General features: G+C 41.1%; 1 protein-coding gene across 3 annotated transcripts in view; it reads right to left on the reverse strand.

Moving 5' to 3' along the window:
* Window positions 1-27,051, reverse strand: part of RAD9B (RAD9 checkpoint clamp component B) — a 35,218-nt gene that overhangs the window by 3,731 nt on the left and 4,436 nt on the right. The window contains exons 4-10 of one of the 3 annotated variants that reach the window (XM_032310789.1): window positions 25,751-25,865; window positions 16,770-16,869; window positions 13,442-13,548; window positions 8,713-8,819; window positions 8,566-8,630; window positions 7,899-8,021; window positions 4,898-5,147 (exon numbers count right to left, since the gene is read on the reverse strand). In XM_032310789.1, coding sequence (XP_032166680.1) covers window positions 4,898-5,147; window positions 7,899-8,021; window positions 8,566-8,630; window positions 8,713-8,819; window positions 13,442-13,548; window positions 16,770-16,869; window positions 25,751-25,865 — 867 coding nt within the window. Of the gene's footprint in view, window positions 1-4,897; window positions 5,148-7,898; window positions 8,022-8,565; window positions 8,631-8,712; window positions 8,820-13,441; window positions 13,549-14,609; window positions 14,685-16,769; window positions 16,870-25,750; window positions 25,866-27,051 lie in introns of those variants that run through there. The other 2 variants (XM_032310790.1, XM_032310787.1) reach the window with 2 other exon arrangements.

A 27,051-nucleotide genomic window follows, 5' to 3' on the forward strand; every position in this document is an offset into this window, starting at 1 on the left:
TAGCTCAGTTGGTAAAGCATCCCACTCTTGATTTCAGCTCAGATCATGATCTCGGGGTCGTGAGAGCAAATCCCAAGTCAGGCTCTATGCAGAGTCTGCTTGTCCCTGTTTCCCTGCTCCTCCCCCCTGTGTGGGCACTCTGTCTGTCTCTCTCTCTCTCTCTGAAAGAAATAAAATCTTAAAAAAAAAAAAAAATAGAAGACACGAACAGATATTTCTCCAAAGAAGACTTACAGATGGCCAAAAGACACATGAAGATGCTCATCATCACTTATCATCAGGCAATTGCAAATCAAAACTACAATATTACTTCACAACTGTCAGGATGGTTAAAATCAACAACACAAGAAACAACAGGTGTTGGTGAGGATGTGGAGAAAAAGGAACCCTTGTGCACTGTTGGTGGAAATGCAAACTAGTGCAACCACTGTGGAAGACAGTATGGAGGTTCCCCAAAAAGTTAAAATAGAACTACCTCATGATCCAGCAATGGCACTACTGGATATTTACCCAAAGAATATAAGAACACTTAATTCAAAGTGATACATGCACCTCTATGTTTACAGCAGCATTATTTACAATAGTCTAAATACAGAAGCAGCCCACGTGTTCATCAATTGATAAATGGAGGAAGAAGATGTATATATATGCAACGGAGTATTATTTGACCATAACAAAGAATGAAGTCTTGCTACTTGCAACAACATGGACAGATGTAGAGAGTATAAAGCTTAGCGAAGTAAGTCAGAGAAAGACAAATTCCAAATGATTTCACTCATGTGGAATGTAAGAAACAAAACAGGAGAAAAATAAGGGAGAGAGAAACAAAAAATAGACTGAGGGCATCTGGGTGGCTCGGTTGGTTAAGTGTCTGCCTTTGGCTGAGGTCATGATCCCAGGGTCCTGGGATCAAGCCCCAAGTTGGGCTCCCTGCTCAGTGGGGAGCCTGCTTCTCTCTCTGCCTCTGTTTCTCTTTGCCCCCACTCATTCTTTCTCTGTCTCTCTCAAATCTATAAAAACAAAAAACAAACAAACAACAACAACAACAAAACCCCAGATTCTTAACTACAGAGAACAAACTGATGGTTACCAGAGGGAGGGGGACCAGGGGATAAGTGAAATGGGTGATGGGGATGAAGGAGCACACTTGTCAGTGATGACCACAGGGTGATGTATGGAAGTGTTGAATCATTACTGTACACCTAAAGCTAATATAACACTGTAAAACCGGGATTAAAACCTTAAAAAAAAAAAGTCAGAGGCAGAAGGGAAAACCTCACTGCAAAACTAAAACTAAGGCTAAAAAATAGTATTTAACAGACACTAAAAAAAAATTTTTTTAATTTAAATAAAACAAGGCACCTGGGTGGCTCAGTCAGTTAAGCATCTGCTATCAGCTCAGGTCATGATCCTAGGGGCCTGACATCAAGGCCTGCATCACCCTTGCTCAGTGGGGAGCCTGCTTCTCCCTCTTTCTCTGCCTGCCACTCCCCCTGCTTGTACCTCTCTCTGTCAAATAAATAAATAAAATCTTTAAAATTTAAAAAAAAAAATCCAACTTTGTCAGCCCTCCCTGTTAAAGTTCTTCAAAAACCTTAAATGCCAAGGTACTTAAGTGGCCATTTATGTGGCTTCCAGGACTCATGAGGCATGATCTGGTCCTCAACAACTGCTCTAACTTCTCCCTGTGCCATTGTTTCCCCTTGGCTATCCGCTCTCTGCTATCTGCTCAGCCAGCCTTCACTTCCTTAAAACCACCACACTTCCTCCAGCACAGGGACTTTGCACATGCCATACATGCACCCAGTTCCACTACACTAATCTTTCTAGCTCAGCCCAAACACCAGTTTCAGGGAGAAGGCTTTCTGACCTAAATTTGGTCAGTCACATCTTAAATCCTCTCAAAGCATCCTGAACTTTTCCTTTATTGAAATCATCACAATTTTTTAAATTAGCACATATTTAGTCATGTGACTATTTCTTTAATGTCTATAATCAAGTTTAGGAATTCTTGTTTATTTTGCTTTCCACTGTATTCCCCACATCTGAGACACATGACCCTTAACAGATACTTATGGGAATTCCGTGGTAGTTGGATGAATAAATAAATGATTGACCCCTGTTCTGGCTCATTCTCACATATCAGAGAGTGAAGATGCTCTCTGCAGAGTGGCAGTCTGACAGCAGCTGTGGAATTCTATTTCAGATGGAACACCCCAAATTAGCTGTGATAGAATGCCCCCCCAATGGTACATCTTAATCCCAAGAACTTCTGAATATGTTCTGTCATGTGGAAGAGGGAGATTAAAGATAGTAGATGGAATTTAAGTTGCTCTTCAGCAGACTTGGACCATCCAAGTGGGCCCAATGGGATTACAAGGATCCTTAAGGTGAAGGGGGGAGAGGAAGAATAAAGGTCATGGTAAAGTGATGTGAAAAAGACTTGACCAGCCATTGCCTGTGGGTTTGTTTGTTTGTTTTTAATTTTATGAGCACATTTCATAATTTTATTAAACTTTTTTTAAAAAGATTTTATTTATTTGAGAGAGCATGAGCAGGGGAGAGGGGCAGAGGGGGAGGAAGAAGCAGGCTCCCCGCTGAGCAGAAAGCCCAGTGCGGGGCTTGATTATAGGACTCTGGGATCATGACCTGAGCCAAAGGCAGATGCTTAACCAACTGAGCCACCCAGGCGCCCCCACTGCTGGTTTTGAAGATGGAAGAAAACCACAAACCAAAGAGTGCAGGTGACCTCAAGAAAGTAGGAAAGGCAAGAAAACATTGTTCCCTAGAGGCTCCAGAAAGGAACATACCCCTGTCAACACCTAGATTTTAGCCCAGTGAAGACCCATTTTTGGAATTCTGACCTTCAGATCCTTAAGACAATAAACTGGTGTTGTTTTAAGGCTCTAAATTTGTGGTTATTTGTTCTAGCAGTAATAGGAAATTAATACAGTATTGGCTTTGATTTTAACTAGAGGCATAGTCTCATTTGCCTCTAAAGAATTTAGCTTGGACCAAGGTCAAGATCCTAAGGCTGGAAATGACCTAAAGATAGCACCTGTGTCCGTTCAGTGTATATCGCATGCACATAGCTCTTCATAATGTTTATGGTGCAATATAGTAGACTAGAGAGCTTACATTTACTTTGGTTTTTGAAAATTGCCCTGAATTTGCTATTAGGGTAAATAGTCTTTGCTACCCTCTCTGTACTAAACCTCTGTACTTCACTGTAAATATAATTTGGACAAAATGGGGAACGGAGGCATGGAGGCCATGGGAAGGCTCCCAATAGTTTGGGTGGAAGATGATAAGGGTCTAAATAACAACCATATTGTAATTTCAGTTTTGCAGGAGTTTGCCACATTAATGTAAATAATACCCTTTAAAATAAAACTGTGTTGGGTCACCTGGGTGGCTCAGTTTATCAAGTGTCTACCTTCGGCTCAGATCATGATCTGAGGGTCCTGGGATCGAGTCCCACATTGGGTTCCTTGCTCAGCGCAGGGTGCGGTACCTGCTTCTCCTCCCTCTGCCTGCTGCACCCCCTGCTTGTGCTCTCTCTGTCAAATAAATAAATAAAATCTTCTTTAAAAATAGAGCTTTGTTTTAAGAATTGAAGTGGCATGATGGGAAAGTTGAAGAAGAGTCCTACAATGGTGCTCATGGAGCTTACAATTCTTTATAAATGTCACTTTCCCTAGTGAGGAAATGGAAATTTTAGTGAACTTCAGGGAAGCGAAATGGTCAGAAAATGTTTTTGTGTTGTTACCTTTGAAAAAGTAAGCACATTATGTGTGACCAAAAGCACAGGAGGAGAAAAATGCTTCTGTATAATGAAAGACAAATTTCAGTTTTCACCTTATGACCAAGCTAGTAATACACAAGAGAAAATTGCTGTAACTGCTAGGCATATAATAGGTATTCAATAAACACAGCATCAAACTGAATAACGAATGGTGTTTACTACCCAATTTTACTGGCCTAAAAGTCTTTTATACAGTGTAAGATAATGACTTTTTTTTAAGATTTTATTTATTTATTTGACACACAGAGACACAGAGAGAGGGAACACAAGCAGGGGGAGAGGGGGGCAGAGGGAGAAGCAGGCCTCCTGCCAAGCAGGGAGCCCCACGTGGGGCTCGATCTCAGGACCCCAGGATCATGACCTGAGCCAAAGGCAGATGCTTAACAACAGAGCCACTCAGGCACCCCAAGATAATACTATTTCTCCCTTCAAATTTCTGAGAAACATATTTCAAAACCAATAATAATAGCAACAGTAAAACAAGCTTGAATAGAACATTAACATAAACATGTTAAATTGGGACTTATTATTTGAGATACTTCAGACTCTAATAAATCATAGTTCTCTTCCCTTCAATAGATATCAAAAGGTTTAACACAATAGCATTCTGTAAAGCTTATCATCCAGCTAGTAAAATGTTGGTATTAGAATAGGTTACTAAATGGGACTCCACTATGAAGTAACTGGTAATATTAGTTGGGATGAAATTTATATTTGTACTACAATGAGTAAAGGATTTCCCAACCCAATTTGAAAAATAAAATGAGGACACTTAATCTTAGAAAGTAGATTATATGACTTTAGCATACCATTTGTATTCAGAGATTATCCTGTGAGCAATCATAATTTATTCTTTAATACAAATGACCCAAATATCTACTTGAATATACTTTGTTGCTCAAAGAGCAATTTAAGCTCTTGTACTGACAGCCCATACATAGATCAGGCTGCTCCATTTCAGATTGGTTTCTCCTATCAAAAAGTAAGGAAACTATTTTCAGGACATTGGGGTGGGCCTGGGCAAGGAGGCTGCCAAGGGAGACAGGTAATTCTTGACTAAGATGTGGTTGTGCCTCAATGTTTTCCTTTTACCTTCCTCAGATATGAAGAGCCTGGCATCTCCTCCGTGTCGCTGACGCTGCTTTCTGGCACTTCACTAATGTCTCCTCCATTCACTCTTTTTATTATAGGGTTGCCACAGTTTTCCAGCACGGGAATATCTGTTTGAGTCTCATTAGGATAAAGCCTTTTGGGTGCTGTTTTTCTCAAGATACATCCCGGGGCCTTGCTGGTTACATTTTTACCAGTCTTTGAATTGTTTGGTGAACACATCGGATCTGACCTGAGGTATTAACGGATTAAATGAATGAGCTTTTTGCCTGGAAATGTACATGTTTATGTAACTAATGAAACAATAGGGGATGACAATGAGAACACTAGTTTAGAGAAGATACTGAAACAACACAGAACTGATTGTTGAAAGTTTAAAATTTACCTCAAAAAAGTTGAAAATAGAACTACCCTACGATCCAGCAATTCTGCTACTAGGGATTTATACAACGATACAAAAATACAGATTTGAAGGGGTTCATGCACCCCTATGTTTATAGCAGCATTATCAACAATAGCCAAACTATGAAAAGAGCCCAATGTCCATCGACTGATAAAGAAGATGTGGTGTGTGGTGTATCGCTTCTCAGCCTTTTGGCTAAGATTAAGTGAAGATGATGTGGTATATATAATGGAATATTTCTCAGCCATCAAGAAGAATGAAATCCTGCCATTTGCAACTAGGTAAACAGAACTAGAGTGTATTATGCTAAGCAAAATACATCAGTCAGAGGTAAATGCCATATGATTTCACTCTTAGGTAAAATTTAAGAAACAAAACAGAAGATCATATGGGAGGGGGAGAAAAAAAGAGAGAGGGGAACAAACCATAAGAGACTTTTTTATTAACATATAATATATTATTTGTTTCAGGGGTACAGGTCTCTGATTCATCAGTCTTACACAATACTGAGCAAACACCATAGCACATACCCTTCCCATTGTCCACCATGCAGCCACCTCATCCCCTACACCCCCTCCCCTCCAGCAACCCTCAATTTGTTTCCTAAGAGTCTCTTCTGGTTTGTCTCCCTCTCTAGTTTTGTCTTATTTCATTTTTCCTTTCTTCCTCTATGAGCCTCTGCCTTGTTTCAGTGAGATCATATGATAACTTTCTCTGACTAACTTACTTAGCATAATACCCTCTAGTTCCAACCACGTTATTGTAAATGGCAAGATCTCAATTTCTGATGGCTGCACAATATTCCACTGTGTGTGTGTGTGTGTGTGTGTGTGTGTGTGTGTATCACCTTTATCCACTCATCTGTTGATGGACATCTGGGCTCTTTACATAGTTTGGCTATCATGGACATTGCTGCTATAAACATTGGGGTGCACGTGCCCCTTTGGATCACTACATTTGTATCTTTAGGGTAAATACCCAGTAGTGTGATTGCTGGGTCGTAGGGTAGCTCTATTTTCAACTTTTTGAGGAACCTCCAAACTGTTTTCTAGAGTGGCTGCACCAGCTTGCATTCCCACCAACAGTGTAGGAGGGTTCCCCTTTCTCTGCATCCTTGCCAACATCTGCTGTTTCCTGACTTGTTAATTTTAGCCATTCCGACTGGTGTGAGATGGTTATCTCATTGTGGTTTTGATTTGTATTTCCCTGATGCCGAGTGATGTGAGCACTTTTTCATGTGTCTGTTGGCCATATGGATGTCTGCTTTGCAGAAATGTCTGCTTATGTCTTCTGCCCAAACCATAAGAGACTTAGCAATAGACAACAATCTGAGGGTTGATGGAGGGAGGTGTGGGGGGAGGTGTGAGGTGTGGGCTAGATGGGGGATGGGCATTAGGAAGGGCACTTGATATGATGAGCAGTAGGTGTTATATGTAAGTGATGAATCACTGAATTCTACTCCTGAAACCAATATTGCACTCTATTTTAACTAACTAGAATTTAAATAAAAATTTTTAAAAATAAAGCTAAAGTTTACATATATGATTACTTAGAAATTTTCTCTACAGATTCAAATTCTTTAGTAAAGCAACCCAGTGTGCATGTGACAAACCTGTGATATAGTAACAGGGCCTGGGTTAGGAAAAAAAGTCAAATCATTATACATCTATATGATAAAATTCTATACAGTTATTAAAAATCGTGTTTCTAAGTCATAATCAGTGATAATGGAACATGTTCACAACATATTTTGTGAGAGACAAACAGGATAGAAAACTACATATCCTATATGATCCTGATCTTTTCTTAAAACCTAATGCAAAATAAAAAGTCTGAAAGAAAAAACAGTGAGCCAAATGTTAACAGTAGCTATCTCCAGGTGGTGCAATTTATCTTCTTTGTACTTTCCTCTGTCTTCCAAATTTCCCATAGTACCTTTAAGGTACTTTTACAGTGAAGCACCCTACACCAAAAGAAAAAAAAGTGTGTGTGGGGGGTGGGGTGCCTGGAAGGCTCAGTGGGTTAAAGCCTCTGCCTTCAGCTCAGGTTATGATTCCCAGAGTCTTGGGATCAAGCCCTGCATCAAGCTCCCTGCTCAGCAGGGAGACTGCTTCCTCCTCTCTCTCTGCCTACTTCTGATCTGTCTGTCAAATAAATAAGTAAAATCTTTTAAAAATGTATTTTTAAAAAAAGTTAATGAGACAAAAGAAAGAAAAACAAAGGCTGTCCCCTTGTCTGAGAAAAAGTTCTAGGCAGTGAACAGAAAACTTACCCGTGAAGCTTAACACTGTATCCCTCCTAAAAAACGACTGCCAAAACTGGAAATGAGGTTTGGGTAACCAACCTCATTTGACAGTCCCGTCAAATTCCGATCAGAATAGAAAAAGCAAATGTCTAGCGTGTGACTGGTGATATTCCTATGCTAGTTAGGTCCTACTGCAGCTCTTCCTGACTCAGTCAATATTTCTGATCGTCTCATGTTTTACTCCTCCATTGTTTCCCATATGAATGCCAATGAACTCTTTCAGAATAGGATTGCAGTGGCTTTCTCTAATAAAGACGTTAAAACATTGGCCTTACCTTTTTTGTTTTTGTGAAAGACACAGTGATTGCGGAGAAGATGCTCTACTTGGCTCATCAGCTAATGTAGCCAAAATAAAGTTAGCTTCCAATAACATATCATCGATACTTAAAGCCATAGGTCTAAAAACAGGCAAAGTAAAAGCAAGCATCATACACGTTTTCTGAGGGACATTAGGAAAATTAGAAAATGACACTTCAGGAGTAAAAAGAGACAGTAAAAGTCAAAGTCCTATTTGTCTTTTCACAAAGGAACATAGTCCTAAGAGCTGAAAAGATCCTTAGACATCATCAGATCCAATTTCAAAAAGTGCATCTATCCTAACCCAATCTCTGAAATTTTAGTTCTGAAATGAAATTTCATAGTTTCATAAAAATTAGACTCGTTTAAGCCATGTTTAATTTTATAATTAGGCAATTAATTTAGCACCATGTCAAATTTATAAATGTTTTCACTCTGCAGAATGTATCTTTCTCAATTACCAATTTAAAAATGTCACGTGTGGCATCTTTCAAAATTTCCATTTGGTAAGTGTTGCTAGTAAAGTTAAGGAATTCTTGAGGTATGAATTAATTTCAAAGTGATCCAAAGGGTTTTATTATTGATATACAACAAAAGGAGGGGAGAGAGGAAGGAAGGAACTCAGAAAAGTTTCCAAGGACTTACTTCCCAGGAAAATCAAAATGAATGGCTATAGGAGCATGTGTAGCTTCTGAAAATGTCAGCATTCCCTGAAAGAGAAAAAGAAGAAAAATAGTTGGAATCTTCATTTAAAAAACTACCAGCGAAGGTATGACACAAATTTTTGTTTACCTTCAATTCTTTGAAACAGAATGTTATTTCAGTATCAACTCCAATTTGAAAGAAGTCAAACTCTTCCGGGCCAACAAACATTTCACTGTACACAGAATTGGTCAAATCTGTTCAACATTATAGGAAAAGAAGGAATAGGATTAGTTCCAGGGGTACTTGTTAAATTTTAATATGAAAATGTAACTGTAAGTGGTAGATTAAAAAAAAAATTGACACTCCTTCACTGAGAAATGGGTTCTTTGTCTGTGTTCCCTACCCTTAAATTTGGGTAGTTGGGTTCTCTGACTGCTAAGATATGGTGCTATAAATGACCTGGGACTGGTTTCTGAGCCCGGGACTTAAGAGACTGGCAACTTCCACTTCCTCTTTCCTCCGTCCACTTCCTCTACCCTACAACACTCACCGTTAGAACTTGGCCACCATGCCGAGTTCATGCTGTAGGAAGGCCAGGTTAATGAAGAGGCCATATATGTGTAGTCACTCCGGCTAACAGCCCAGCTGTGCTCCCAGCATCAATTATCAGCCATGTCAGTGTGCCATCTTGGATGGATTCAGATGATTCCAGACCCAGCCACTATCTAACTGCAATTGCATGAGACTCCAAGTACGAACCATCTAGCTGAGCCCCATCAACCCACAGAAACATAAGAGATAAGAATAAAATATTTGGAGTTTTTCACTACAAAAATGTGTGGTATACACGCTCAGAAAGACACACACACGAATCATTTTTCGACCTTTTTCTCATTTTCTTTCTTTTCTAATTGAAGTGCAGTTCACATACAGTGTTAGTTTCAGGTACATAATATAAAAATTCAACAACTCTTTATATTTCTCAGTATGCATCAAGATAAATTGCTCTTAATCCGCTTTATCTATTTCATCCATCCCCCCTCTGCCAAGCACTAGTTTGTTCTCTGTATTTAAGAGAATGCTTGTCTCTTTTTCTTTGTTCATTTGTTTTGTTTCTTAAATTCCACGTATGAGTGAAATCATAAGGTGTCTTTTTCTGATTGACTTATTGCATTTAGCATTATATTCTTTTTTAAGAAGATTTTATTAATTTATTTGAGAGAGAAAGAGAGGGTATGTGCAAATGAGGTGGGGGGAGGCAGAGGGAGGACAAGCTGACTCCCCCTTGAGCAGGGAGACTGATGCAGGCTCTATCCCAGGACCCTGAGATCATGACCTGAGCCAAAGTCAGGCCACCTGAGCCACCCAGACGCCTCTAGCATTATGTACTTTAGGTCCATCCATGTTGTTGCAAATGGCAAGGTTTCATTCTTTTTTTATGACTGAGTAATATTACATTATATATATACCACATCTTCTTTATCCATCTGTCTATGGTAGGTTTGGGTTGCTTCCATATCCTGGCTATTGAACACAGGGGTGCATATATCTTTTCAAATCAGTGTTTTCATTTTCTCTGGGTAAACATGCAGTAGTGGAATTATTGGATCATATGATATTTCTATTTTTAATTTTTTGAGGAACCTCTATACTGTTTTCCATAGTGGCTACACCAATTTACATTCCCTCCAACAGTACACAAGGGTTCCTTTTTCTCCACATTCTCACCAACACTCATTATTTCTTGCGTTTTTGATCTTAGCCATTTGACAGGTATAAGATGATATCTCATTGTGGTGGGTTTTTTTTTTCTCTTTAAAGAAAGGCAGACTACCACATGCAGCACCTCACTTGGATATGTCTGGATTCTTGGATGCTTGGCTACCCTACAATCTCCCGCAAATGGACCTTGAGAGTTTGCTTGAAGACTAGCAGGGAAGCACAGCTACTCATATACCCTTGACCAAAGAATAGTCCTCCCCTATTGGGAAGGTGTCCTCTGAGGGCACAGCTTTGGGAGGGACACACATGGAGTGGTAAGGTTCCCCCCTCACTAGGGGGATACCCACCTAGCAGCCAGATCAGCTGAATCAATCCTGGCTGTCTACGGGGTGACTGGTGTTTCAGCCACATGGCCCTCACATCTTCCTTGTGGTTTTGATTTGCATTTCCCTGCTGATGAGTGATGTTGAGCATCTTTTCATGCATCTGTGCCCATCTGTATACATTCTTTGGAAAGATGAATATTCAAGTACTCTGCCCATTTTAAAAAATTTATTTATTGATTGATTTGAGAGAGAGCAAGAGTGAAAAGAGAGAGCTGGAGGCAGGATCAGAGGGAGAGAGAATCTTAGGCAGACTCCGCTCTGAATGCCCGACATAGTCTTGATCCCACGACCCTGAGATTACAACCTGAGCTGAAATCAAGAGTCAGATGCTAACTGACTGCACCACCCAGGCATCCCAATCTGCCCGTTTTTTAAATTGAATTACTTTTGATAGCTTCATAGTATTTCATTATCTTTACTCTACCAGTCTTCTGGTACTAGCTCTGAAGTACAGAAGATGTCCCAAACTATTAAAAGACCTTACCTCTGGATAGTGAGATTTCAGGTGACTTTTTTAAAGTTAGTGCTTATTTTGTGTCTTTATTTTCTTCAATGAACACGGATTAATATAAGTATAAGAACAAAAGATAAACAGTATATATTTTTTAAGGACCAAACACTACCCCAGAAATCATTCCTATCAAACAAGGAGGTTCATGTCACTTCCAGTGTACTGGCATAGAGGAGTTTCAAAAATAGACATTGGGTCCCCAGTCAACCATAACTATAACTGCTCATTAGAAAGCTGCTCACAGGGGCACCTGGGTGGCTCAGTGGGTTAAAGCCTCTGCCTTCAGCTCAGGTCATGATCTCAAGGTCCTGGGATCAAGCCCTGCATTAGGCTCTCTGCTAGGCAGGGAGCCTGCTTTCCCCTTTCTCTCTCTGCCTGCCTTTCTGCCTACTTGTGATCTCTGACTGTCAAATAAAAAAAAAAAAAAAGCTGCTCACAAGGGACAATGTCTTCTGGTTACTAAATGGCCATCTTTATTCAGAGATGGCATTATGGAATACAAAACAGACCCTTTCACTAGCCAAGCATATATTTTCTAGATCATGCACTTCTGAGTGTCAAAAAACAATGTTAGCTAAGACTAGAAAGAAGCAATAATGGCACAGTGGTAATGAGCCTGTGCCTTGGAGCCTATGTTCAGATAATCCACACTTACTGTGTGACACCAGACAAGTCACTGAGTCTCTTCATGCCTCACACAGAAAATGGTCATAATAATAGTACCTAAATCACAGGTGTTACAAAGATCACATGAATTCATAAATGGAAACCATTTAGAAAAAAAAAAAACGAAAAAAAAAAAAACATGGAGGGACACCCGGACGGTTCAGTTAATTGAAAAGCCAACTCTTTTTTTTTTTTTTTAAGATTTATTTATTTATTTGACAGACAGAAATCACAAGGAGGCAGAGAGGCAGACAGAGAGAGGAGTAAGCAGGCTCCCCGCTGAGCAGAGAGCCCGATGTGGGGCTTGATCCCAGGACCCCGGGATCATGACCTGAGCCGAAGGCAGAGGCTTTAACCCACTGAGCCACCCAGGCGCCCCGAAAAGCCAACTCTTGATTTTGGTTTGGGTCATGATCTTGGGGTTCTGGGATCAAGCCCTGCATCAGGCTCCCCAGTGAGTCGAGAGTCCACCTAAAATTCTCTCTCGCCCCCCTCCTTCTGCCCATCCCCCTGCTCACACTCTCCTTCTCTCTCAAAATAAATCTCCTTTTAAAAATTTAAAAAAATTCATCATGTCTTATCTCCACTCAATCTAGGTAACTCTTGGAAGAGCTGACTTAAGAAGTATTTGGATTTTCTGCCATGTGTATTTGCCATCTGGAATATCTTACATCTCTAGTTCAAAGCTACTTTTTCTAATGTGATTAAAGATAATCCCAGGGGCGCCTGGGTGGCTCAGTGGTTTAAGGCCTCTGCCTTCGGCTCAGGACATGATCCCAGGGTCCTGGGATCGAGCCCCACATCGGGCTTTCTGCTCAGTGGGGAGCCTGCTTCCTCCTCTCTCTCTGCCTGCCTCTCTGCCTACTTGTGATCTCTCTGTCCTGTCAAATAAATAAATAAATAAATAAATAAGATAATCCCAATTGGATTGCTGGCCTCTTAATTTTTCTTTATGATAAACACAAAGGGTGATAAAAGATGAAAAACGGGTGTCTGGCTGGCTCAGTTGGAAGAGCATGCAACTCTTGATCTTGGGGTCATGAGTTCAAGCCCCATGTCGGGTGTAGAGATTACTAAAATATAAACACATAAACTTAAAAAAAAAAAAAAAAGATGAAAACCAGACCTTAAAAATCTTAACTGAAAATATACTTTTCTCAGTAACAACTCTCCTAATTTTAAAATAACCTGAATTTCAAGGCCAAATATTTTAATTATTGATTATATTCCATTTCCTGGATCTCTTAAAAATTTTAATGATCTTTCTACATCTTACTGCTCTTTTTTTTTTTTTTAAGATCTTACTTATTTATTTTACACAGATCGAGAGAGATCACAAGCAGGTAGAGAGGGAGAGGGAAGCAGGATCCCCACTGAGCAGAGAGTCCAATGTAGGGCTCGATCCCAGGACCCTGGGATCATGACCTGAGCCAAAGGCAGAGGCTTTAACTCACTGAGCCACCCAGACGCCCCTTTATTGCTCATTAGACAAGAATAAATGTTATGCCACCAATGTTCACTGTATGGTCAGTCATCAAGAAACCCAGGGAGTGACATGCTATCCAAGAGCCACGACAGATGTAGTCCTTACCCATTGGTTCGTCACTGGAACTCTTAAGGCAAACACTGAGTGGGGTAACAGCAAGAGTAACTTCTTCTTGACTTGATGTAAAAAGAACAACAGCCTCAGCGAGCACTCTACAAATGTAAAGAAAAGTATTATGTTGCTTGAAAAACAAGAAGAAAGAACCTTATTAAATGGGACTTGGATCTTTAATCTGGAAATAAACAAGGTTAATCAGCTGAGATTTTTAAAAAATTTACCCCCAAAAAAACCTATCTTCTTTTTTCTGTATGAGCTGCAATATTTTTAGCATATTTTAAAATTCATTTGAAGGCCAAGAGAATAGTAAAATATATTCTTAGTAAGACATGTGAAAGCTATGGAATAAACCAGACACTGGAAGGAATGTCTTCAATTCCATGGTTTTATATACCCCATATATATTTGTAATGGCTTGAAATCATACTCCTGAGGGAGGTACCAGAAAACACTGCTGTTCAGATAGAACTGGGTGGAACCATGCTGGAGACGCGGATGAGGGGTAGAGGTTTATGAGCAGCCCGCTACTTATATTTTCTTTCCATTTGTTACTTGCCCTAGATTATTATTACCTATTACTTTCAAGGTTGTCTTGACATCCCAAATGCCCTTTTATCCTGGGCTCCCTTTTTCAAAATAATTGTATTGATAAAGAATTCACATACTGTACTTAACAGATTTAAAGTTCTTTAACTTGTATTTCCCTGTCTACTAAATAAGTTGAGCGCATTTTCACGTGCTTTTCAACCATTTGTATATCTTCTTTGGCAAATGATCCATTCAAATCCTTTGCCCATTTTTAAAAAGATTTTAATTTTATTTATTTGACAGAGACACAGCAAGAGAGGGAACACAAGGGAGTGGGAGAGCGAGAAGCAGGCTCCCCGCTGAGTGCAGAGCCCGATGCGGGGCTTGATCCCAAGACCCTGAGATCACAACTCAAGCCAAAGGCAGATGCCCAACAACTGAACCACACAGGCACCCAATGCCCATTTTTAATTAGCTTATCTTTATTACAAGATCTGGGCTACTTATGAAATTGAAGTGTTGTCAGATAAAAATGAGATTCTTAGAATGTATGTAATATTGACGTTAACCTGATGCTAGACATTAGCTCAGCTGTGTTTCTTGAGGCCAAAATGTCAGGAACACCTACCAGATTCATCTAGGAACTCTTCCAGTATTATGGGGGTGGTGTTTTATAAGATACCAAATAACCTGATACCAAAAAATTACAACATAAATGTGCAATTCAAAAAGGAAGAAAAATACAATCATTAATAAATATATGAAAATATGTTCAAGCTCCCAAGGAATCAACACAACAAAATGGACATCTAATAATTCAATTTTCTACCTATCAACTTAATGAAAATTTTAAAGATTGATCATGTATGTTACTTGAAAGGACTCCCCTACACTTCTGGTGGGAATGTAAATGGGCACAACATTTAAGATAGTAATTTGGTAGTCAAATTTAAAATTTGGTAAGCCTTTGACCCAGTGATTTCATTTCTAGGACTCTGTGTTAAGCCTATAAGGTGGCCCCACAGTGATCCCCACCTCCTGGTACTCATGCCTTCCCACAATCCTCTGCCCCTGAGTGTGGGCTTAACTTACCAAGTCACTTCTAACAATGAAAATGGCAGAATTGATGATATGTCAGTTCTGAGATTAGGTTATAAAAAGACTTTGGCTTAGGGGCACCTGGGTGGCTCAGTAGGTTAAGTCTCTGCCTTTGGCTCCGGTCATGATCTCAGGGTCCTGGGATGGAGCCCCACATCGGGCTCTCTGCTCAGCAGGGAGCCTGCTTCCCCCGCCCCACCGCCTGCCTCCTCTCTGCCTACTTGTGATTTCTCTCTCCGTCAAATAAATAAATAAAATCTTTAAAAAAACTTTGGCTTCCATTTGTGAATTCTCTCTCTCAATTGGTCATCTCAATCAACTCTCTGTCTTTCTGATCCAGTGGCCATTTTGTGATGATAATCAGAGAGTGCACAGAGAGGCCTGTGTGGTGAGGAACTGAGGCCTACCACCAACCTGACTAGTCAGCTTGGAAGTTAATCTTCTGAGACCTCTCCACAGCCATGTCAGTGCATGTGGGAGCGAATCCCCAACCAAGTCCAGCCTTCAGATGAGACCACAGCCCTGGCTGACAGCTTGACTTCAACTTCATGAAACACCTTGAGCCAGATACCCACTTAAGCCATACATATAACCATGAAGTAATCAATGTCTGGTTTCTTAAAGCTCTGAGTTTGGGGGAAATTTGTTCCACAGAAATAGGCAACTAATACACTTTTTGTGTGTGGCAAAAAGCTGGAAGCAACCTACTTTTTCACTAATAGGATAATGGGTAACTAAATTATGGTTCATACAATGAAAAAATTATACAATCATTCCAAACAATAAGATTGATTTAAGTGAACTGACACAGAAACTTAAAAAAGCAAGTTGCCAAATAATAATAATAGGACATTTTCTGTGAAAAAATGACATGTATGTGTCTCATAAATAATATAAATGTGAGAGGGGAGACGAAGGAAGAGAGAAAGAAAGCTATCCATAGCTATAGGGAGAGGGTGAGTTACAGGGAAATTGGCTATGTATGGAAGAAGATGCACAAGGATATACACCAAATTGCTGATTGATGTTACCTCTGCCAAGTGGGAGAGAGAAGACAGGTAGAGGAGAAAAAGTTTTCATTTTTTATCTTTACAACCCTCTATAAATTCTAGATGTATTACAAGGAGCATGTATGGCTTATGTAACTTAAAACACAATAAGGATAAAATATCTTTGGTTCACAAAGTAATTAATGTTTAATGCTACAGCTTAACTGAATAATTGGGTGCACTTTTACTGACAAATGTACCTAACTCATTCTCTAAAGAAAAAATGCAAACACTTGGGGTAAATCAGTTTACATTAAAAAAGTTAATGTTTCCTTGCGTTGTGTGTTTCATGACTCAGACAGAAGGCAATATATAAATGCAAAGTATTATTAGGTAATATATTTTTCTCTTGGTATCACTTAATGTAGAAAGCCACTAATGGAATATTTTTAGAACTTTCTTGCCACTAAATCATATTGCTACCACTAATAAATTACATTATCTACTATTATCTTTCTCAGGGTTTCCTCTTGACCTTGTAAGGAGATTTTTCCAAGTCAAATGTTAGCTTTTTTTTTTTTTTAATGTTAGCTTTTTTAAAAAAATGTAACTGACTTCAAATTTTAATTAAAGGCATTAATTATTTACTCTGCTCCCACATTATACTCAGAAAAAGAAGAAAACACCAGAAAATTCATTACCTTGGTTGAATAACTAGTGTATTAGAACACATACTCTTTTCAAAAATAACTTGCAAGGGCTGACTTTCCTGAAAACACACATTATGAGTTCTTCTAATACCTTAAAAAGAATAAAGCAATCAGTTAATCATTTTAAGTGCGATGTAAACTATTTAAAAAGTATAAGTTTCACAGCCACGTTAAAATAATAAAATTAAAGAAACATTTCCTGTCTGGCAGGTGCCTGTAGCTTGAAGAAGTACTATTTTATGAAATGTGTTTATTGCCCCCTAGTGGACACCATGCAACATGCCATATCCCCAGACAAATCGGGCAGTAGAGCTCCCAAGTTCTTCTGAAATACGGTTATTTCTTTTCTTTTCTTTTCTTTTCTTTTTAAGATTTTATGTATTTATTTGACAGAGAGAGATCACAGTAGACAGAGAGGCAGGCAGAGAGAGAGGGAAGCAGGCTCCCTGCTGAGCAGAGAGCCCGAGGCGTGACTCGATTCCAGGACCCTGAGATCATGACCTGAGCCGAAGGCAGCAGCTTAACCCACTGAGCCACCCAGGCGCCCCTGAAATATGGTTATTTCTCAAACTGTATGTAAAATAGTGATTGCCCACTACAGTTCATGTAGCTATCATTCTCTTTCACTACCTTTCATCCAGGTCTGCTATTTCTGGATTTCTGGTAATGATGAACAAACATCTGATCTGTGAATTCTTTTCCTCTGAGGGGAGGATGAGGGGAAGAGTGCATAGTCATAGCAGCTATGGCTCTATGTGCCAGCAACTGTAGTACGCATTCTACACACATTACCTATGGTCATCACAATATCCCTATGGGGTAGGCACTTAGTCTCAGAAGAGGAACCTGTAGCTCGGCAAGGCTGACTTTTACAAGGCTATTTTAACAAGGGTCGGTAGAATGTGAGTCTAAGTTTGAATATATAGCCCATGTAATAAAATCCAAGTGGACTTAACTTTCTACAGCATATTAATGTTGTGGTAGGAATCAAAAGGACTCACTAGAAATATTTCTCATCTAACTTGGATTTTTTTTTCTTTTGGGGAGGACGAGGAGAGGGAGAGAGAGAGAATCCCAAGCAGGCTCCATGCCCAGCGCATGAGCCCAACCCAAGACTCAGTCCTACAACCCCAAAGATCACGATCTGAGCTGAAATCAAGAGTTGGACGCCTAAGCAGCTGAGCCACCCAGGTACTCCTGGATTATTTTTTTTGACACAAAATTAATAATGGCGACATTTATTAATTTTGTTAAGTATTTACTCACCACCTACTATGCACAAAGCTGCATTAGTTAGCTTTTGCTGGAAAACAACTCACTCCAAAACTTAAGTGGCTCGAAATAACAAATACTTGTTATTTCTCACAATTCAGCTGAGTAGTTCTGGTTTCAGCTGGCTTGGCGGTGGCTGGAAATCTTGGATGGCTTCACCTTCATGTCTAGGGCCTCCGCAGGACAACCGGCACAGCCGAGACTGCTGGGAAGGCTGAGGCTTCCCACCACATGGTCTTAATCCTCCAGAAGTCTACTGTGCAGCACTTGTTCTCATGCTGAGGGAAAGATTCCTGCCTTCATGGGGGAAGCTGCCAGGCCTCTTAAGGCCTAGGCTTGGAACTCACACAAAATCGCTTCTATTTAATTGATAAAGCAAGCCCACGGCCAGCCAAGATTCCAGCTGGGGAAACAGACTCCGGCTTTCGAAGGGTGGGGAGCTGCAAATAATTTGTGAGCACTTGTTTGGTAATCTACTACACGGGGACAATTTTAGGAGCTAGGGATTAGCAAAGCACCAATTAGACAAAAATCTCTATCCTCACAGAGCTTACCTTCTAGGGAGGGGAGACGGACAATAAGAAAATAAATAATTACAATAATTGATAGGCCACGTCGTAATAAAGGCCACAGGAAAAGAGCAAAGCAGAAAGGGCATTAGGGGGTGCCAGTCATGGTAGATAGCAATTTTGTTAATTTCTTATTTATCTATTTTATTTATTTGAGAGAGAGAAAGAGAGTGAGAGAGAGAGAGCATGAGAAGGGAGAGGGTCAAAGGGAGAAGGAGGCTCCCTGCTTGGCAGGACTCGATCATGGGCCTCCACGATCATGACCCGAGCCAAAGGTAGTCGTTCAACCAAGTGAACCACCCAGGTGCCCCAGTAGATAGCAGTTTTAAATAGGAGGTCAAGGAAGACCTCATGGAAATGAAGCCATCTGAGTAAAGACTTGGAGGAGGAGCAAGCAATATGATATCTGCAGAAGAAGCTTGCTAGGCAGAGGGCTTCCAACCCGTGTAGGACCTTAGTGACCATTGTAAGATCTCTGGCTTTTCCCCTGGGTAAATGGGGAGGATTTGCAGGGTGGGGATAGGAATTTGGAACACTGAATGACATATCCAACCTACTACACCTTTGCACTCCTCCATAAATTTTGGATATACTACCAAGAGCATGGCACTGTGAGGAATTACTGTGATTTCGATTTTGGGAAGACACAAAGCTCAAAAGTTGGCACAACTTACCCTGTTTTAAAAACTATTTTCAAAAAAAACCCAAAAAACTACTTTCAAGTTACTTTTGGAGCAACGGGTATTAGATGCTTGTGGTCTAAATTTCAAAAGATACCAAAGAGCAGACAGTGGAAAGTCAGTCACCCCCAGCCCCTGACTCCTGCCCGCCCCCTCCCCGTATCCTCCACAGAGGGAACCACTGTTACCAGTTTCTCCAGTATTCTTCCAACACAGCCTTGGTATATACAGCACGATCAAACCTCTAGAACATACCTCAAAATATTTCACTGAAGTGAATACTGGCATTGCCAAAGATGTCCAAGCAGCGAATGTCTAATTTCTTTGTCATTCCTGATGCTCCTTTTCTTGCCGCTTGCTGTCTTCTCCTTTTCCCTTATAGACAAGTGCCAAACACTTTCAACCTATACCTTTGCTCACCCTGCTCCGTTCTGCTCCCTCCTCACAGGAGTTTCCACCTACTGGAAACCCACCCAGTTGTGGTGCCCCTAACCACAATGCCTTCCCTCTCCACCTTTCTCTCCTTTGAATCTCTGGTCCAAAGAACATCCACTGTACCCTCTTTATTTTATCTTACTTTTTTTAAATAGGTTCCACGCTGGGCACAGAGCCCACATGGGGCTTGAACTCATGACCTTGAGATCAAGACCCTGAGCTCAGATCAAGAGTCAGACACTTAACCGACTGAGCCACCCAGAAGCCATCCACTATACTTTTTAAAAAAATATTTTATTTATTTATTTGGCAGAGGGAGATCACAAATAGGAGAGAGGCAGGCTCCCTGCTGAGCAGAGAGCCGGATGTGGGGCTCAATTCCAGAACACTGGAATCATGACCTGAGCTGAAGACAGAGGCTTTAACCCACTGAGCCACCCAGCTGTCTCCACTATACTCTTTAAAGCATGTACCTCTTCACTGCGGCTTTTCTAGTCTTCTAGTTTAATAACAATTTCCCTTGATAGGCTGCAAGTGGGGTAAACATTTAGAAGCCCTGTTTTCTCCTCGGGTCATTTATGAACTTTATCTTGCGCTGCGCAAAGTACTGGATTGTAACGAGATGAGGAGTTCTGCATTAGAATGAGAAAGGATTTTCATTGAGAAAATCTTACTGTGAAAAACAACAACTGGGTGCTTGGTGGCTCAGTCTGTTACGCTTCCAAATTGATCTCAGCTCAGATCTTGATGTCAAAGTTGTGAGTTCAAGCCCCACACTGGGCTCCATGCTGGGAGGGGAGCCCACTTTAAAAAGAAGAAAAAAAGGGGGCGCCTGGGTGGCTCAGTTGGTTAAGCATCTGCCTTTGGCTCGGGTTGTGATCTCAGGGTCCTGGGATCGAGCTCCACATCGGAGTCCCTGTTCAACAGAGTCTGCCTCTCTCTCTCTCTCTCTGACCCTCCTACCCACTTGTTCATTGTCTCTTTCTCCCTCCCTCCCTCTCAAAAAGAAAAAAAGAAGAAGAAAAAAGGATAAAAACAACAACAGCTGAACTAAAGCAAATGCTTAGTCATACGTTTGGCTTAAATTCTGGCATAAGCTCCTTATCATCTCCCAGACCGGTAACAACAGTTTGGGGCCCAGCAGCCAGGTCACGGATCATTCCGAGTGGTAACGTCTCGCGCCATCTGCTCCTGGCTGTGGGCCTCTGCTGCTAGGAGAGAATTCTACTTGCCACTTCATGAGCTCAATTTGGAACTTCCCTCAATGGGTCCAGAGAACTCTTGCAAACCTGAAGGGGTACGGCTAAGGAACGACCATTATTTTGGAGATGTGACATTTGTAGGGTTTAGAATTGTGGAGGTGAGTGATCCTTCAAAAATCTTGTAAGTTATTCAAATAAGACCCGATCCCTATAAGTTCACTGTTAAGCGAGTTTAAAGTCATTAGCGCATCTGTAGAAGGCCCTTGGACAAAAACTTGAAACCCTGAAGTGGGAGGCCAGCCTTCTTGACATCACTTCATTAACACAAGCATATAAATCAAAGTTTTATTTTCACTCAGTAGCCCAGGCCTCTCCTCTCCTCTGCACCTCTCTGCTGGAGTGCTGTCCCCTTGAGCCAGCACGGGACATGGGACCCGTTAGCATGTGGCGTATATCCGAGAGTGTTCTTCAGGAGCTCAGGAACTCATCTGCACCAACTCTAGGGCCAGTGCAAAAAAGTATGGAGAATTGGTGGAATTATTAGTAAAATAAATATTTCAGGTGCATCTTGGTTCTTGATGATACAAATTGTTGTCTCCTATTCGTAGAATTCAAGAAATCACTGTTCTGGAAACTTTTCGTGGTCAGATTTAGAGACGTTAGTCTTTTTTAGTAGCTCGTGTTTTTTCAATTGTCTTCTATCAGTAACGAGCGCCAAATTTACATCACTGTCCTTAATTCCTTCCCAAATGCCAAACATGTATTTCTAGCAGCTTATGAGCTCTCTCTACCCAGGTGATTTTTCTCAACTAAATTTGAACCATGTTTCCCCACCAGGTTATAGATACAAAATCACAAGCATAATCTGCCGTGTGCATACAGTTTTGGAAACTATAACCACACCAGTTACGTACCAGCATCCATGTCCTCTGGTCCCCTTCCCTCCTGAACTGGCCCTTCCCCATTTCGTAGCAATCCTGAGTTTCAGGGGGGATTAACTCTACTTCCAGCATCCCTGATAGGCTCTCATTGGTGCAAATCAAATTGGGGTAATCTTATCCCCCCTGCAATTAAATTTGAACCAGACACTGCACTTAGAGATGGCAATGCCCTGTCCACTAGGATTAATGTAAGTTGGTGCAGTTAGGGCAAAGCCAAGCACTTTTGTTCACTGGATACGTGAAGTAAGTCTCTCACTCCCACTGGCTGCTGCTGCAGAAAGCCTTAGCTTTGAAAGTCTGTAACAGAAGCTGGCCTTAGGGTAAACCACATGGAAGAAAGTAGAATTGAGTGAATTTTAAAAAGAAAAGGAAAGAGGCGCCTGGATGACTCACTCGGTTAAGCCTCTGCCTTCAGCACAGGTCATGACCCCGGAGTCATGGGCTCGAGCCCCGCATGGGGCTCTCTGCTCAGTGGGGAGTCTGCTTCTCTCTCTCTCTCTCTGCCTGCCTCTCTGCCTGCTTGTGATCTCTCTCTCTCTCTCAAGTAAATAAATAAAATCTTGGAAGGGAGGGAGAGAGAGAGAGAGCGGAAGGAGGAAAAGCAGTAGCAGCTGCGGCAGCCTGGGTCAAACCATGTCTATGACCTAATTTCGAACTTTTCATTACACGAGCCGATATTCCTCCTAATTATTAAAGTCAGTTTGAGTTGGGTTTTCTGTGTGGGTTTTTTTCTGTTACTTGCAACTCAAAGCATCCTAACTCCTACAGCTTGCCCACAAAGGCTATTAAAAACCAATCAATCACAAATATGTATTAGACATTAGACATAATCAAGGCACTTGAGAGAGTCTTCAGAAACTGAAAAATGGGCTGTTTAAAATCTAGCTGGAAATAAGTGATGAGGGTCACGGTAACAGCAGCAATCACGGACTATGTAGTCCTCTCTCCCAGCCAGACACCATGCTCTGCTTCGCACTGATAATCCTATTTCCCATTCACAACAACCCCGGAAGGTGAGGGCAGGTAAGATTATCCCTATTTCCAGAAAAGAAAATGTGAGTTCGGAGAACTCATTAGAGAAAAACTCTCTAAAGGCCCGATACACGAGGGAGGCCATCTTAGACTTCTTCCTAAGTTCACACGACTGTATGTAAACTTTGTTCGAACCAAAAGCCTGATGTATTGCCCGCCACATGTGCAAAGTCCATCTGCTTTGTGAGTGAGTAACCTAAAGGAAAACCATCTTGTCCCTGCGGCATCGCAATCAATACTCCTGCTCCCCGCGCTCCTTTATGATGAAACTCGTGATGCCTGCCTACATGCTCATCTGTAACCTTTTCAGCTTTTACAAGATGTAAAAATGTACATAAGCCTCTAGAAACTGTTCATCCTCTGGAGCACCCTCTTCCCTGTGAAAAGTGTTTCCTGAGAAGTTGTCCTAACTTGGGCTCGAATAAAACTCTCTTACTTTCTGAGATCCTAAAAAGTTCGTTCAATTTGCTTTGACAACGCTTATGTACTTTCACAAACAAATAAGAAATATAGAAGAGGGGCACCTGGGGGACTCAGTCGGTTAAGCAACTACCTTCAGCTCAGGTCAAGATCCCAGGATCCTGGGATCAAGCCCCACATCGGGCTCCTTGTTCCGCATGAGCTTGCTTCTCCCTCGCCTTGCTGCTCCCTTGTTTGTACTCTCTCTATCAAATAAATAAATTAAATCTTTATTTTTTTAAGGATTTTGTTTTTTTGTTTGTTTTTGTTTTTACAGAGAGAGAGAGACAGCAAGAGAGGGAACACAAGCAGGGGAATGGTAGAGGGAGAAGCAGGCTTCCTACCAAACAGGGAGCCCAATGGGGGGCTTGATCCCAGGACCTGGGATCATGACCTGAGCCAAAGGCAGACGCTTAAGGCCTGAGCCACCCAGGTACCCCAAATAAATAAAATCTTAAAAAAAGAAAAGAGGGGTGCCTGGGTGGCTCAATGGGTTAAGCCGCTGCCTTCGGCTCAGGTCATGGTCTCGGGGTCCTGGGATCGAGTCCCACATCGGGCTCTCTGTCTGCTTAGCAGGGAGCCTGCTTCTCTCTCTCTCTCTCTTTCTGCCAGCCTCTCTACCTACCTGTGATCTCTCTCTGTCAAATAAATAAAAAATCTTTAAAAAAAAAAAAAAGAAAGAAAGAAATATAGGGGAATCGACACCCAAGTCTGTGATGTCAAGGCCTGCTAAGCTTTTAATTATGCTCTTTATGTGATTCTGCTATTATGCAAACTAAAATTCAAAGAAGGGGGGAAATCATGTTAAATCATTGATATTTTGCAGGGAAAAAATTGAAGAATATAATAGAATATGAACTTAAAATATTAAGATAAATGTCAGGCAAAGTAACAGATATAAGATCATTGTAACACTATCACAACCTTCCAGAAGACGGTTCCACTGCAAAAAAAGATTTGGGGGGCGCCTGGGTGGCTCAGTGGGTTGAAGCCTCTGCCTTCAGCTCGGGTCATGATCCCGGGGTCCTGGGATCGAGCCCGGCGTTGGGCTCTCTGCTCAGCAGGGAGCCTTCTCCCCGCCCCCCCCATCTCTGCCTGCCTCTGCCTACTTATGATCTCTCTCTCTCTGTCAAATAAATAAATAAAATCTTAAAAAAAAAAAAAGATTTGGACTTATAATATCACAAGCATGAGCTTTGTTTTTTTTTAAGATTTTATTTATTTGACAGAGAGAGACATAGCGAGAGAGGGAACACAAGCAGGGTGAATGGGAGAGAGAGAAGCAAACTTCTCACCGAGCAGAGAGCCCAATGCAGGGCTCGATCCCAGGACCCTGGGACCATGACCTGAGCCAAAGGCAGATGTTTAACGACTGAGCCAGCAAGGCGCTCCAGGAATGGGCTCTTTTAAAGCATTCAATTCTACCTGCTAACTTCAAATAAAATAGCAGCAGTTATAAAAGTTGTAACTAGAGCTAACACTTAGAGAATGTGCCAGGCATTTTTTTAAAACACTGTAGAACTTTAACTTCCTGTAACTCACTGAATCCTTACAAAAACCCAAGAATGCTGGGACAAACATGATCCCCATTTTACATCTGGGGCAAATGAGGCACGCAGAGGTTAAATAATCTGCCCAAAGTAGCAGCAAGGAAAGGACAGGACAGGATTCCTGCCCCAGACCTTGTGCCCTCCAGAATTCATGCTCTTAACCATCATGCTAGAGATACTCAAGCATGTAAATGTCTTGTGAGTAAAACATTTGAATATCTACCCAGCAAAGCTATAAGGCAGGAAATGTGATTTACAGTTTGGTGTGACAGAGAGAATGTATAAAGGTTCTGGCTCCTATTAGTGGGGCTCGACTCAAAGCCAGGCTCGGCGACTTACTAGTTCTGTGACCCTGGGGGTGTTAACACACTTCTTTCTGTCCCAGATACAGGACTATCTGCCTGCCAGATCCAGGGCTATCTGACTACCTGACTTCCAATACAGGCTGCCATTATTCCTTTCTGTTCTTACTAAAGAACACTGTTACCAAGGCACTCTCACAGAATATCGTCAAGTAGCCAGTTAATTTTAGAAACACCTATTATTTGAATTAAAATGGACATTTAAAAAAAAGTGGTTTGTATGCAGGCAAAGCTTGTGCCGCTGACAAGTCAGAAAAGGAAAAAATTATTACCAATTACTTCGTAAAACTTCTACGGAGACGTAAGATAATACTTTTCAAGTACTTAAACAGCTCTACCACAAAACCAGATTCTAAGCAGGAATGCAGTGAGAAGTCTTAATTTGCACTTTGAATACTCTAAACATAAAAAATACTAAAAAAAAAAAAAAAACCCACACAGTGCTTTAAACTAGCTTTAATGACACCTACCATGTCTGCAAAAGAACTGAATGACGACTTTGCACTGATCGGATCTGGTGAAAATTCTGCAATTCTCTACATTTCTTTCGAGGGAATTCAGACATCTAAAGATGGGCAGAATTGACTGTAACACAAATACAACATAGAACAGCACATACTTAATACGGTTTTGGTTAGTTTAACTAACAAAAGAAGAGTATGTACATTCATAAATAGGTTTGGCCTACATGCTTTTTTTAAAAAATATTTTTAAATTTTTATTTCTGTTTTGAACTATGTGACTATGTAATGTCAACCTTAGAAATAAAATAGCCAATGGGGTGCCTGGGTGGCTCAGTGGGTTAAAGCCTCTGCTTTCGGCTCAGGTCATGATCCCAAGGTCCTGGGATCGAGCCCCGCATTGGGCTCTCTGCTCAGCATGGAGCCTGCTTCCTCCTCTCTCTCTGCCTGCCAGATAAATGAATAAAATCTTTCAAAAAAAAAATAGAAAGAAAAAGAGAATAGCCAATATTAATTTCTTTTCTGGGTTCAGAAGGTATTTTCCTTCTTTTAACACTGTTTTTCTCTCTTTTTTTTTTTAATTAAATTCAATTAATTAGGGGTGGCTGGGTGGCTCAGATGGTCAAGCATCTGCCTTCAGCTCAGGTCATGGTCTCAGGGTCCTGGGATGGAGTCCCGCATTGGGCTCTCTGCTCAGCAGGGAGCCTGCTTCCTCCTCTCTCTCTGCCTGCCTCTCTGCCTACTTGTGATCTCTCTTTGTCTGTCATATAAATAAATAGAATCTTTCAAAAAAATTTTTAAAAATAAATTCAATTAATTAACATAGTATAATATGAATTTCAGAGGTAGAGTTTGATGAGTCATCAGTTAGTTACATGTAACACCCAGTGCTCATTATATCATGTGCCCTCCTTAATGCCCATCACCCAGTTACCACAAACCCCCAACCACCTCCCCTTCAGCAACCCTCAGTTTGTTTCCTATAGTTAAGAGTCTCCTGGGGCACCTGGACGGCTCCATCAGTTAAGCATCTGCCTTTGCCTCAGGTCATGATCCTAGGGTCGGGGGTGGAGCCCTGCATTGGGCTCCCTGCTCAGCAAGGAGTCTGCTTCTCCCTCTGACCCTCACCCTGCTCATGCTCGTGCTCTCTCTCTCTCTCTAATAAATAAAATCTTTAAAAGAAGAGAGAGAGAGAGAGTCCTTTATGGTGTCTCCCTGATTTCTTTTTTTTTTTAAGATTTTATTTATTTATTTGACAGACAGAGATCATAAGTAGGCAGAGAGGCAGGCAGAGAGAGAGGGGGAAGCAG

The sequence above is a fragment of the Mustela erminea genome, chromosome 13, assembly GCF_009829155.1.
Source record: "Mustela erminea isolate mMusErm1 chromosome 13, mMusErm1.Pri, whole genome shotgun sequence".
In the NCBI taxonomy this organism is placed as follows: domain Eukaryota; kingdom Metazoa; phylum Chordata; class Mammalia; order Carnivora; family Mustelidae; genus Mustela; species Mustela erminea.